At 43.0% G+C, this 12,877-nt stretch overlaps 1 protein-coding gene across 1 annotated transcript in view; it reads right to left on the minus strand.

The window, feature by feature from the left end:
- LOC126253549 (probable NADH dehydrogenase [ubiquinone] flavoprotein 2, mitochondrial) overlaps positions 1–12,877 on the minus strand; it is a 66,304-nt gene that overhangs the window by 10,331 nt on the left and 43,096 nt on the right. Inside the window, exon 3 of the mRNA XM_049954955.1 lies at positions 8,748–8,810. Coding sequence (XP_049810912.1) covers positions 8,748–8,810 — 63 coding nt within the window. The remainder of the gene's footprint in view (positions 1–8,747; positions 8,811–12,877) is intronic.

The following is a 12,877-nucleotide window of genomic DNA, read 5'->3' on the forward strand; positions in this document are numbered from 1 at the left end:
CGAACAGCTGTCTTGGCCTGGCACTCTCTTTCTTTAATATTAGAGTCACACTCTGTGACACACTCCTTGTAAATATTGTTGCTTTCCTCTTAACCAATTGTTTAGTGGCATGATATGGAATTGTCTGATGAAAAAGTATTAATAAAAATCACAAGTCTAGCTGTATTGTAATGTTTGTGTTATTAACCAACTGAACAGCCTTCAAAATTCAAGTGATAGACACTAAAAATCATCTTACTATGTCACCCTCGGGAAATGGTCTACATATTTGGAAGGGAAAGGGATGTTATACATGCCAGAAATTTGATTGGATCATGAAAGTATGTAGGAGTGGTAGATGCAAGCACTGAAAGCAATACTGATGCCAGAGATCAGAAAGAATTTAAATAGAAGTAAAAATATATGGGTCAGGCTGATACACAGGTCATGGACAATGGCTCTTCTAAGGCTCATCGGTAGTGAGAGAAACCCCACCCACATCTGACCCCTGCCAATCCAATTAAGGACAGGAGTAAAGAATGCCTTCCATCCAGGAGATTCTTAATAGTAAATGTGAGGAGGCTGCAAACCTAATGGACAGTAGTTCGAACTACAATAGTAAAACAAGATAAGAGAAATAATCAGGCCAGTAAGTGTGTGGGGCTAGGAGAGTGTTCCCAAGGACTCTGCATGCTAAAAGGGCCCTCCCCACAGCTGTCCTACCCCCAAGCCATTTATAGTTGAAGCGTTAAGGAAGGGAACAAGCATCCACTATGCATCAGAGCACTAATCCTGAAACAGAAAATAGCGTGCAACAGAAATGGAGCTAACCACATCTAAAAGCTATTAAAACAGAGTAAACAAGGGATGATTGAGGCAGCACAGAAAGGAAGTAGGGTCGAGGGTCCCTCAGATCCAGCATGTGGCAGGTGACATCTTCACCAGATGATGTTCCATCTCTGAGTGAGGAAGGTCTAATGTATATCTGTAAATCCATATCTGAGATCATTAAACAGAATGCTGGATGAATAATCACTTCTCTTACCATACGGCCGGCCAGTTAATTCCCTGGGATACTCACAAGACTTGGGACCTAGAAAAAGACAACTGAGCGGGCAGTAAGACTAAGGTCAAAGGGGTCATCTATAGCAGATACCAAAGGGTGAGAAGATGAACATCGGCCAATAGCCTGGAGACTGCTCGACTGAATAAATACATATAAAAATGCAGTTGATGGATGTCTGTTTAATAAAACATAAGGCTCTGTTAATGGCTATCAGCTCTACCATAAACACACTACACATTCCTGGCAACAAATGTTGACCACAAGAGATGTAGGAGCATATCCTGTCCTATACATGTTTTTAAAGCCATCAGTGTAAATGACAGTAACACCCTGGTGGAATAGATGCTGAAAGGTGATGGGAGTGACAAACCTTAGGACCTTGAAATAGATTGCTCTTAAATCTTGGCCTAGGTGTTAACTAATGGAGGGAAGGGGAAGAGGGGGGAAATTCACAAGGAAAACATGGGGTACACATTCTAAGGAGGTTATGTGGAGGTCCTTGCAGAGGATCTCAAGGCACATTTTAACTTACAATCTAACCAGAGGGTAGGTGTCAGGGAGTCAATGCACCTTGTATGCAAAATACGATTTGATATGTTGGTTGATTAGGAAATTATCTGATGATGATTGCAGAAGTGAGCAAGGGCTGGTACATTTAGAACTGAAGAGCAAAGATCTCCTTCAGCAAGGAAAATGTCTTAAGGGCCTAGTCCAGAAAGTGCCACTGGCCAATCTGATTCCATGATGAACTCAATCCAAACTGAGTATGCTGTTGAACCATAAACCCAGCAACCATATTCCAATACAGACAAGAGCAAGGTCCAGTAAATATGAAGGGGATTAGTGTGACCAGCACCCCAAGAGGTGTGGGCAAAGAAGTAGATCATGTTAAGTTTACACTTGTGGTTAGTCTAATTGGCAAATGTGGGACCAGCCATGTGAGCTCGTGGGATATCCAGGTTGGAATGCTCACAGTGAAATACAGAGAGCAGATGAAGGGAATTCACACACACCTTGTTACTTAATATGGAGATACAACAAAATGCAGGTACACGATAAAATAGCATACTGTAAAACATCACAGGTACTCTCCTCACTGGAGCTCAACAACACATGAAAGGGTCTCATTATCTTGCACTTGCATTATCAACAGTGAGGTCCCCATGGAGACCCTGCCCCTTCGGGGATGCAGTGAACTGGAGGAAGCAGTCCCCAGAGGCTGCATCTACTGACATCTCCGTGCAGGCACACTTGACCAACAGTGCCACAGCTGGTTGCTATGCAGGACATCGCTGGGCTGTTTCTTGATGAGAAAAAAGCAAAAGAATGTGATGAGATCTTGACCCCCATCTCAACACAGGTAATACTGGCTGAGGTAGGGTGGAGGTCAGTGGGGGCAGCCGTGTTGCAATTGCCGATCTGTCTTGAAAACACCAAGCTGCGATGGGGAAATGCTAGGCTGTAGAGGTGGCTGGGTAGTGGTTGTGGTGCCATCAGGCTCTGTTTGCATGCTTAAAGGCAAGTGTTTTATCCTAGGCACTTTTTGGTTAAGGAGGCATCAGTCAATAACCTTTAAGTAATCACAGAATTTGATGTCACTGAGAGAAAAAATTATCATACTGACCTAAGTCTGTGGTGGAACATGCATTGCATTCTGTACATGTTTGTCCACTGCTGATGCTGTGAGGGTTGCTGTCTCACTCATGTAGGTCATGTGGAAAGATTCCTGTGGCCCAGTGTCCTCAAAGGCAGCTGTGTATAAAGTGGCAAACTACTGGTTCAAATGGCTCTGAGCACTATGGGACTTAACATCTGTGGTCATCAGTCCCCTAGAACTTAGAACTACTTAAACCTAACTACTCTAAGGACACCATACACATCCATGCCCGAGGCAGGATTCGAACCTGCAACCATAGCGGTTCCAGACTGAAGCGCCTAGAACCGCATGGCCACATCGGCCGGCGCAAACTACTGGTGGTGCCAGGTACAGACTCTCTGTGGATTTCTTGCATCAAATCTGTTGAGATATGGAAGTGACAGAGGAAATCTGCACCCAAATACAGCTGTTGAACAGTGGCGACTGCCATGGAAATTTGTCATGTAGGCCAATGTCTATGTTGCATGTGACAGTTCCACAAAGTTTGATAGGACAATCATTTGTCATGTGTAGTTGGGTGGCAGGTGTATTAAGCTTCATTGGTGGTTTCTCCCTGGGGATGGAGCTCGTTTCTGAGCTGATGTCTGTCAGAAAGTAATGATTTTTGAGTGCTAGCACAAAGAGTTGGCCACTTTTGTTTAGAGGTGGGGCAAAATTAGTTTGGCCCTCATATCAGAGCTATGGATATCATTTTTATATGCTGCTATCTGGATCATGTCTTGCATTTGGGTGGTTGCACTGCATGGAGCAGTTGCGCGCCCTGTCACCAAAACAAGAGTTGAATCAATACCGCCATGGTCACAACAGTCCAACTGTGTGCGGAATGTTATTGTTCACCATGGGGCAGGTGGGCACAGCTGGCCAAAGGGCAGCGGCCTCACAGTGGGACCTAATCTCTCCCAAGTATGCAGAATGCATCATGTTAGCTGCTAGAAACTTCAGACAGCATGTCGTGCTGGGAACGTGCTGGTGATGGCCATTGTTTGGTAATTTACATGTTGCTGTTGCTGCACGACTACAAAAATCTACCATCCAGGGCTAATTTGCATTCCATCAATTCTCTCTCATGCAAAATCATTACCATTTGTATCTGTGGTGCCCACAGCATAACATCTGACATGAACAATGAGGTGATAGATGCAAAGAGATGTCTCGAAAGCTGCAATGGCATTCTGTTGACATGTGTATCCTCATAAATCACTGATCATAGCTGACACTCTGCCAGTGGTGCAATGAGTCTTTGGCAGCATCAAATTTGCCATTAGCCTGATGTGCTAATTGACATCACTGATAACATAGGTGTGGTCTCCTATGGTGCTCAATAAGTTGACAAACTGGGAAGTGTAATTGGAGATGCCATGACTCTGTAGGATGTAGTCAATGGTTGCAAACTATGTTGCTCAGTGCTCCTGGTGGAATGGCAGTAGTTTGGGATGAAAATGCTGTATATATGCTCTACAAAACTTTTGTGGTTGATGTGCTGGGTTGTGTGGTCTGGGGGAGCCAGTAGATGAAACCCCCTTAGACTGTGTAGCACGGATGACAAACCAAGAATCATCTCGCACGGCTTTGATAGATAGTCCTGCCTTAAGGTTATGAATGGATTCAACTGGATCATGCCAGACAGATGGACCAGTAAAATCTCATTAGTTGCTACTGTGTAGACCTGGAATAGTTGGCAAAATATTGCCTAGTTGATGTGTGGAAGCTCTGAACTCATCACCAAAATCAGTGACGAGGTCACGAGTCATTATACATTGCTGGTGTACACTATTTTAGTCCAGGTTAGTGAAGTATCAAAAAGTTCAAAGTTGTGGTAAGATCCTATGAGACCAAACTGCGGTCAACTGTCCCTACGCTTACACACCACTTAATCTAACTTACGCTAAAGGCAACACGCACACCCATGCCCAAGGGAGGACTCGAACCTTTGACAGAGGGGGTGGGCTGTAAAGTATCCTGTTATGGGATAGTGCACGCAGAAAACAAAAAAGAGCCAATGCAGCACTGAGCAAGGGAAGCTGATTTTTACAAGAATGCAAATAAGAAAACATGACAACAGTAAACAGCATCTCAATGAAGGAAAGATAAGAGATGATCATGATCTATATTAAGAATTGTCATTATACCAATACATGTCCAGAAGGGTGTGTGTGTGTGTGTGTGTGTGTGTGTGTGTGTGAGAGAGAGAGAGAGAGAGAGAGAGAGAGAGAGAGAGAGAGAGAGAGAGAGAGCGAGCACAGTCTGTCACCATAGATTACACTGCCACAGGTAAGATCGGAATAAGTCACTGTCACAATTGGTGGCTGCAGTGGCATAGTCCTGATCCTGGTGCACAATACTGGAGACTTGTCTTATGTCACTCGGATTCATGGTCACCTTCAACCTCTTGTGTCAGACTGTCGGAGAGTCTATAAAGGCTGCCCGGCATATGGATACCAGGAAGTGGGTGGCATCAAGTTGTTTTGTGGATGAAAAATAGTGCCGGCTGTGTCCAGTGATTGCAGCACCCTTGTTACTGCAGCAGATTGTTGCAGTGCAGTGGAGCTGTGTTAGCTACAGGCATCTGAAAGAGCATCAATCCACAAGGCAATGCGATGTGGTGTGTATGTTGGGTCATCAGACACCAGCCATACACTGCAAAGAGAACACCACTTTCACATTTCACATATACTGAAGGCTGATTTGGGTAGTGAAAAACATTATATGAAGCACCATGAGTGTCACTTTCTTGCATCTGTTGTCTGTAAGAGCAGCAGCCATGGAACAACAATCAGGTAAAGAACACTGATTAAATTGCACTAGCTGCTGCTGTTTGTTGCGGGGTCACCAATGTAGGAGCTCCTGGTTGGAATGTTTGTAGAGAAATGGAGAAAGCAGATGAATGGAATGCACACACACTTTATTGCTTAATATAAAGATAAAACAAGACGTGTGCATGATACAACAGCATACATCAGACAGTAAAATGTCAAAAATACTCTTCTTGTGGGAGCTTAACCACACACAAAAGAGTCTTATTCTCACATGGGCATTATTGATGGTGAGGTTCCAACCCCCCCTCCTCCTACTCCTCCAACTTGTCATTTATGAATTTTAAAAGTAGCCAGGTAAGAAAAGGACACTAACATTTTCGCAAAGTGGACTGCAAGGTGTTCAGTAAGAACTGACATCAGTACAACTACTACCTTAAAGGCCCACACCTGCAATGAAGAGGCACATGCTCCCAAGGAGGAGACTGAACACCCCAGCATTACTTCTTACTGTGTTTACGTAGTGACCTTAGTGTGAAGCTACTTACAAGGGAGGAGGGTGGTCTGAAAAGGATGTTGCTTGAGGCACTGCACAGGATGCTTTGATGATCATGAATAGCTGATGCAATGCATTTGCTCTGCAATGGCACTAGCTAGCATTGGAGAAGGGCCTGTAGAAAGGGTAACAGCAATTACAGCAGCACAGATGCCCACAACCTTGTCGACGCAATCTGATGAGTGAGGGTGAAAGCAACAGCAGAGGTACATAACTGCCAGTTGGCTCTTCCACAAACCCAATGTGGTTGTTAGTCTATGGGGCAGTGACAGCAAAGGCGTAAGATTGGGAAGAACAGATTGTAAGGCTGATAGCCGAAAAGGTGCCAAGGACAGCACTAAAGTGGGCAGCAGCACTGCCATTGGGAACACACATCAAGATTGGGGGGAAAAAAAAGCTGGTCAATCAGAAGGCCCCTATCATACAAATTGGTGTGCATTGTAATCCACATGTTGGAGGACAAAAGGGGGAAGAATTGTTGGATTAAAGTGGTCAGTCATCTCAAGCTAAGTAAGTGCCCTGCCTGAAGGCAAGTAAATGGCGATAGCTGGTGTTGTTTGTGCGCTCTCTCTCTCTCTCTCTCTCTCTCTCTCTCTCTCTCTCTCTCTCTCTCGCACGCACGCACACACGCACGCAGTCCCATTGCTTCCATTGTGATACGGAGACGAATCCACCCAGTGACAAGACATGTGCATATCAATATACAGACCCTTCCAAATGCTCTACAGGCCAGCATGGTTCTGACAGTGCACAGTAACCTTGAACAGGTCACCACTGAAGTGTGTTTCTTTGAGAGCAACATTGATTGCAGAACAATTAGTTGTTGTAGTTCCAGTAGTTCTACTGGATCATCACATTTACTGATTAGGCATGAAGCGGCCAGGGGAACAGTTCATACCACGTGATCACTGTCATCAGTGGAGGTGGATCATCATCAATGAGCACTGGTTATGAGTTAGATAGTTTGGTGGAAACTTGCCACCTCCAGGGTCACTGGAGTAATCTTTTCCCAAGATTTCTTCTCCTGTTCCACAAATTTTAACAGTCGGAATTTTTGAGAGCTTAATCCAATGTGGATGTAGGAACAGAAAAAAAGAGTGGGCAGCCCTGGGACCCACAGCCTGTGTCTCCTTCAGCCATTAGCTGGTGACAGCTCTCTGATCTGTTGATTTCCAGAGAGAGGGTTCCTGAATGGGAGATGCCGGAGGAGAAAGCAGCTGGATGCGGGAATTCGTTCCCAAAGATGGTGCTGCAGGAGCCACAAGTGGGAAGGGTCTATCATCCCCACGGTCAGGTTTATTCATGCAACTACCGGATGTCAACACTGACTGAGTAAATTCACCAGCTACTGCTGAAGACCTGTCCACAGTGGCGGCAAAGTTTGATATCAATGAGTCTATTTTTTTCTTGGCTTCAAAATATAAGAGATGTTCAGTGACCTTCAGTTCCTGGATTTTGTGTTCTTGGAATTTGTTAGCACACTTCAGGTATTGGGGAGGATGATCATTCATGCAATTGACACAGACAAACAGCAGCACAAACAGTGAATTTTTGTGAAACGGACAACCACAGCCTCCACAAATTGGGTCATATGTACACAGGAAAGACATACGTCCAAAGTGCTAGCATTTTAAACACTGCATCGGGGGTGGGAAATACTGCTTCACATCACAGTGGTAGCACATCAGTTTCACCTTTTTTGCAGATTAATACCTCTCAAAATTGAGGCTGAATGGGCTGGTGTCTATTCTGTTGTCTTGTGGGGCTTGAATCATACAACTTATGAAGGAGAAAACCTCAACACTCTGTCTGTGTAGTTCACCTGTCTAGTGTTAGGTCCTTGTGAAAAATTAATCCCTCTACCATGTTGAGATTCTTATGGGCTGTGATGATAACAGATACATCATTGAGTTGTTTACAAGAGAGTAACACCAACGACCGGGTAGGATTTGAAATCTTAAGATGGAATTTGCTAAGGGAAGAGAATTCAACGAATAAGTTTCCAATACTAAAAAAAGAAGAAAACCCCATTGGTTTAACAGAGAGAAAGGACCTGTTGCCTGTTTTGGTGCATCCAGGAACTGAGAAGACAAAGTCACTAGGTTTTGTTTTCCTGCCAATGCGTAGCCAAGGAGGAGAAGTTCCTAGAGTCGCAACAATTGACATTAAATTGCGGTCAGTCTGAAGAAACTGCCAAGGCCTCGCACCACCGGCTGATAACTTTGGTCATTTCATGATACCAAGTAGCTGCTACAATGCCATCTGCTCCAAATGAGGGCTTCTCTCATGAGCATCATCCATTCAGAGCAAAGGCCACCTGGCATGATGGCCTGTACTTGGAGTGCCAGTGCCCTCAAATGGGCAGGCACATACTCGTTGGCATGTGCAGGGAGATGACAGCTCTGACATCAACAGTAAGATCCCTCTGTGGTCAGGAGGGCTACCACTGTATACAGGTACTTGACTGGCTACGTTCTCCACAGGGCCGAAGTCAGTATAAAGTTTTGAAAAAGGTGGAGGTCAAACCCAGCTACTGGGACCAAACATAAATTACCTATGATATATGGTGTAAAACAGGGTAACTAAGTGCGAGAAGCCAGAATTGATGCCCTATGAGTGAGTTAAATTGTCAGCCAGGAATTTGTCCTACAGGTTAGAGTTATATTCCACCAAGGGCTTTCCATTACCATATGCGTATCAATTGTCGCAAAATCCATTGCTTTTTTGCAGCCTTACCTTCTTATTGGCTTCATTAAATTCAAATGGAATATCTGGGTTGTTTTCCTTGGAATCCCTGTGCTGAAAAATAAATTGTATATTAATGCATTCTGTGTTAAAGTTTTCTTCACAATTAAAAGCTAGGTAATGGGTATATAGTGTAACAAAAATGAAACTGACACTAAGTGCTAATTTGACAAATCATTAAGAGTATAATCTTAACATATGCTCCTTGAATAAATGAATAGATAGTATACTGAAGGAACCTCTTGACCTAACTTTGCACTGAAGGCACTGTTAGTCTGAGTGTGAACAAAGAGTCATTAAGGTAATTCACTGATATGAAAGTGCTCCTCAGATTTGTCTATGTGAAGGTTAATTTTGCAATTCTGAATGATGATGATGATGATTACTTTTGAGTTTAGGACAGGGGATCATTATTAATAACTCTGCATGCCTCTTGGTTCTAGCTAAAAATGTATTTGAACATTGTAAATGTGAATCATCTCTTTTGTGAAATAATGTACATACTGTTGAACTAATTGCAAGTATATGCAGCATAATCAAAATGGCAAAAAATTAAATATTCACAACTGTTTAATACTCTGTTACTGTAACTCAAATCATTTTATGCTCTTGCACTCACAAATTTACAGAGTATATATAAATATCAGCTGACTGCAAGATTTCATTCTGTGTTGTGTTCAACAATTGGGTATAATAAATTTACATTTTACTGTAATATTGTTTTCTTGAAAATAGCGTGTTTGGCAGTTATTAATGCAGCAAATAAATAAAAGGTCAGTGAAAAGCCTCAGCCGCATTGTCTTTTGAGTTGGCACACACAACAGAACTTTAAAGTCTCTTGAGCATGTGAGCAGATTAACTGATTAATGTAGAACAAATGTTTGATGGTGTAACGTGTTATCACCACCACCACCACCACCACCACCACCACCACCACCACCATCATGCAATTCCTGCAGACTGACATCCTTGACTAGCAGATGCAATATATATACCGGTCGTCTCCCCCTTCCACTAACCCTGTGTATGGGCTGCACAATGTGCCAGCCGCGGTCGTGGAGATAACTTCTGCTCCAGAATCGAGTGGCAATCCTCAGTCAGCACTCCACCTTTGCCATGCTCAGTGTTCCGTTTCCACTGCAGTTGGAGAATTTTCTGTGCTGGAGCCCACAATTGACTGAATTGAAATCCACTGTCCTTGTTGATGAGGTTCTCATGTAGCTGGATTTTGATAGCCTCCTTGTATACACAGTCCCAGTACTGGAAAGAATTTTGTATCTTCATACTTGACTTTTGCAAATGGTTTCAAAGCCATAGTTCATAAATTGCTGATTTTTTGGTCTACTGGAGATTGATGTGTCACTTGTGTTCCATAGAACTTTCTTCAATTGTGTGAATAGTTCATTCAATCTATGCATTCCTGCACTCACGTGATACATAATAAACTCCAGATTTCTGGAGTCTTAGTTCATCGTTTACTTTTGCTAAAAGGGATTTGGTCTTTAACCGGCATGCAGTAAATACATTTAATATTTTGTCATAAAATTCTATAGATTTTTCCAGATACATTACCTGTATATGGAATGTATGCTATCTTTTGTGGTTGGTCTTCATCAGGTGTTGGCTGTAGTGCAGCCTTTTGTTTGAAGGCACATCAAATTTGGTGGTTGCTATAGCTGTTTTTCTGGAACGTGACCCTGAGATGGCCCAGTTTCAGTTTTAGCCTTTCTTTGTCAGAGACCACAAGTTTTGTGGACCACCATGCTTAGCACTCCTTCCCTTTGTGACGGGTGATGACAGCTAAAGGCATGTGTTCCATCCAGTTTTTGCCATTCCTAACATCAACGAATAGCAGCTGACCATTTTGCTCAACCTCCAAGGTGATAAATTTGGTAGTGGATAGACTTAAGATGCTGCAAGAAAACTTGAAGCTCGTCTCCCCAGTGAAGCCAAATAGTGAACATATAATCAACACATCTATAAAAGACTGTCAGTTTTAATGGTGCTGGGTCTTGTGCCTTGTCCTCAAAGTCGTCCACGAATATAATGGCCACCACAGGTGACAGAAGACTACCCATAGGCACGCTATCATCTGTTCATAGTAATGTCCAAAAAGAAAATATTTGAATGGGAGCACAAAATTGAAAAGTTTGGTGAATGAAGGTCCAAATTTCTTTTCAATAAGTTCCAATGACTCCTTTAGTGGAACTCTGGTAAAAAGTGATACAACGTTGAAACTGACCAAGAGATCTGAGCTGGCCAATGCAATTTCCCATACATACTCCACAAACTGAGCCGAGTTCTTGACATAGTGCTCACATTTGTCAACCAAAAGACTCAAAACTAATGTCAAGTGTTTCGCAAGCTGGTATGTTGGGAAATCATGGAAAACCAAAATCAGGATGTCCGGAGACTGGTTTGAACCGTCATCCTCCCGAATGTGAGTCCAACGTGCTAACCACTGCGCCACCCCGCTAGGTGCATTTCGTTGTGCCCACAATGAACATTCAACCGACTTCCAGGTAATGGGGATGACCACGGATGCCAATTCTAGATGTAGGGCAATGAGTTTGCGTCCTATGGAGTCAAGCTGGTGGCGTGTGTGTGTGTGTGTGTGTGTGTGTGTGTGTGTGTGTGTGTGTGTGTGTGTGTGTTCCATTATCACACAAGAGCCAGGTTGGCTCTTCTGGTAATTCGGTTCACTGCTGATGTCTGGATATGATGTACAAGCTTCACAAAGCTTGGAAAAATGTGGATTCATGACACCTTACAGAAAGGCATGGACTCTCAGAAGGCACCGTTTCTTATTTCGGAGCTTATCAAGTTTCTTGACTTGCTGTAGCATTCCCTCCCTGTGGAGGAAACTAATGTGTTTCATAGGTTTCCCCAATAAGCTCCTTGAAAGTCTCTTGAGCATGCAACAGATTGATTGATCGCAGTAGAATGAATTTTTGACGGCGTAACAAGCCGTCATCATCAGGACCTCCACTTGATTCCTGAGCATGAGCTATCCCCACCACTGCAGCTGGCACATCATGTAGTACCGGGGTTAGTGGCGGGCTGAGAGGAGGGGGGGGGGGGGGAAGACAACCAATTGTTTGTGTGTGTGTGTGTGTGTGTGTGTGTGTGTGTGTGTGTGTGTGTGTGTGTGAAGTTATGTTGTATTTGTAGGTTTTGTCTCCCCAGTGAATATGCTGCTTGAAAGTCTCTCGAGCGTGCAGCTGGATTGGTTTGTAGAATGAATTTTTGACAGCGCGCACGCGCACGCGCACGCGCGCACACACACACACACACACACACACACACACACACACAGATACATATATCACCTGCTGGTCCAGCAGTATGCCATTGAAAATTCCTTCTACAAACAATCAATGACTCTGAATGCACGCTTGAGAGATGAATGTTAAACCATCTAAAGTAAATTACTTGTTCCATAGATCAAATTCATGGTAGACATTAAGATGTTTGTCAACAGAATAAACAGAACACTGATGTATAACCAAAAACGTAAAAGTAATATCTATATGGCTATATGCAAGCCATTTGCAGTTTTTTCCTTAAATATGACTGTACTCAAGACTATTTGTATGGTGTAGAGGGAATTGTTAAGGAAAAACATGTTTAATCTACACTAAGAAACACTTCTATGTGTCAGACATTTCGCTTTCATAGGCAGATTGCCCAAGAGATTACAACTGCATATTTCACCCCTTTCTGTGTCAAATTTACATTCATTAAAGAAAGTGCAAATAACGTTTCCTTCTGGTGTAATTGGGAATATCTGTTACTATCAAACTTTTACTGTGACACTGTGGTTAATATTCCCAGCTGCTTAAAGAAATACCTGCAAGATGTACGTCTTTCAATATCACACACCTCTAATAACTTTCTTTTGTGCAATGTATACTTTTATGCAAAATATGTTAACTTACTGACTCCTACATTCCCAATGTTGAAAATTACTCTTACGGCAAAAGTTGCTGAATCTAAAGGTTTTAGCAGGTCTACTACATGGTTTTTCCAATTTATGATTTCATCAATATGCACAAACAAATGCTTACGTTTTTCTACACATTTATTATTTATGGCTGGTATACTAGGTTAATCAGAGGTGG

The sequence above is a fragment of the Schistocerca nitens genome, chromosome 4 (assembly GCF_023898315.1).
Source record: "Schistocerca nitens isolate TAMUIC-IGC-003100 chromosome 4, iqSchNite1.1, whole genome shotgun sequence".
NCBI classification, from domain to species: Eukaryota; Metazoa; Arthropoda; class Insecta; order Orthoptera; family Acrididae; genus Schistocerca; species Schistocerca nitens.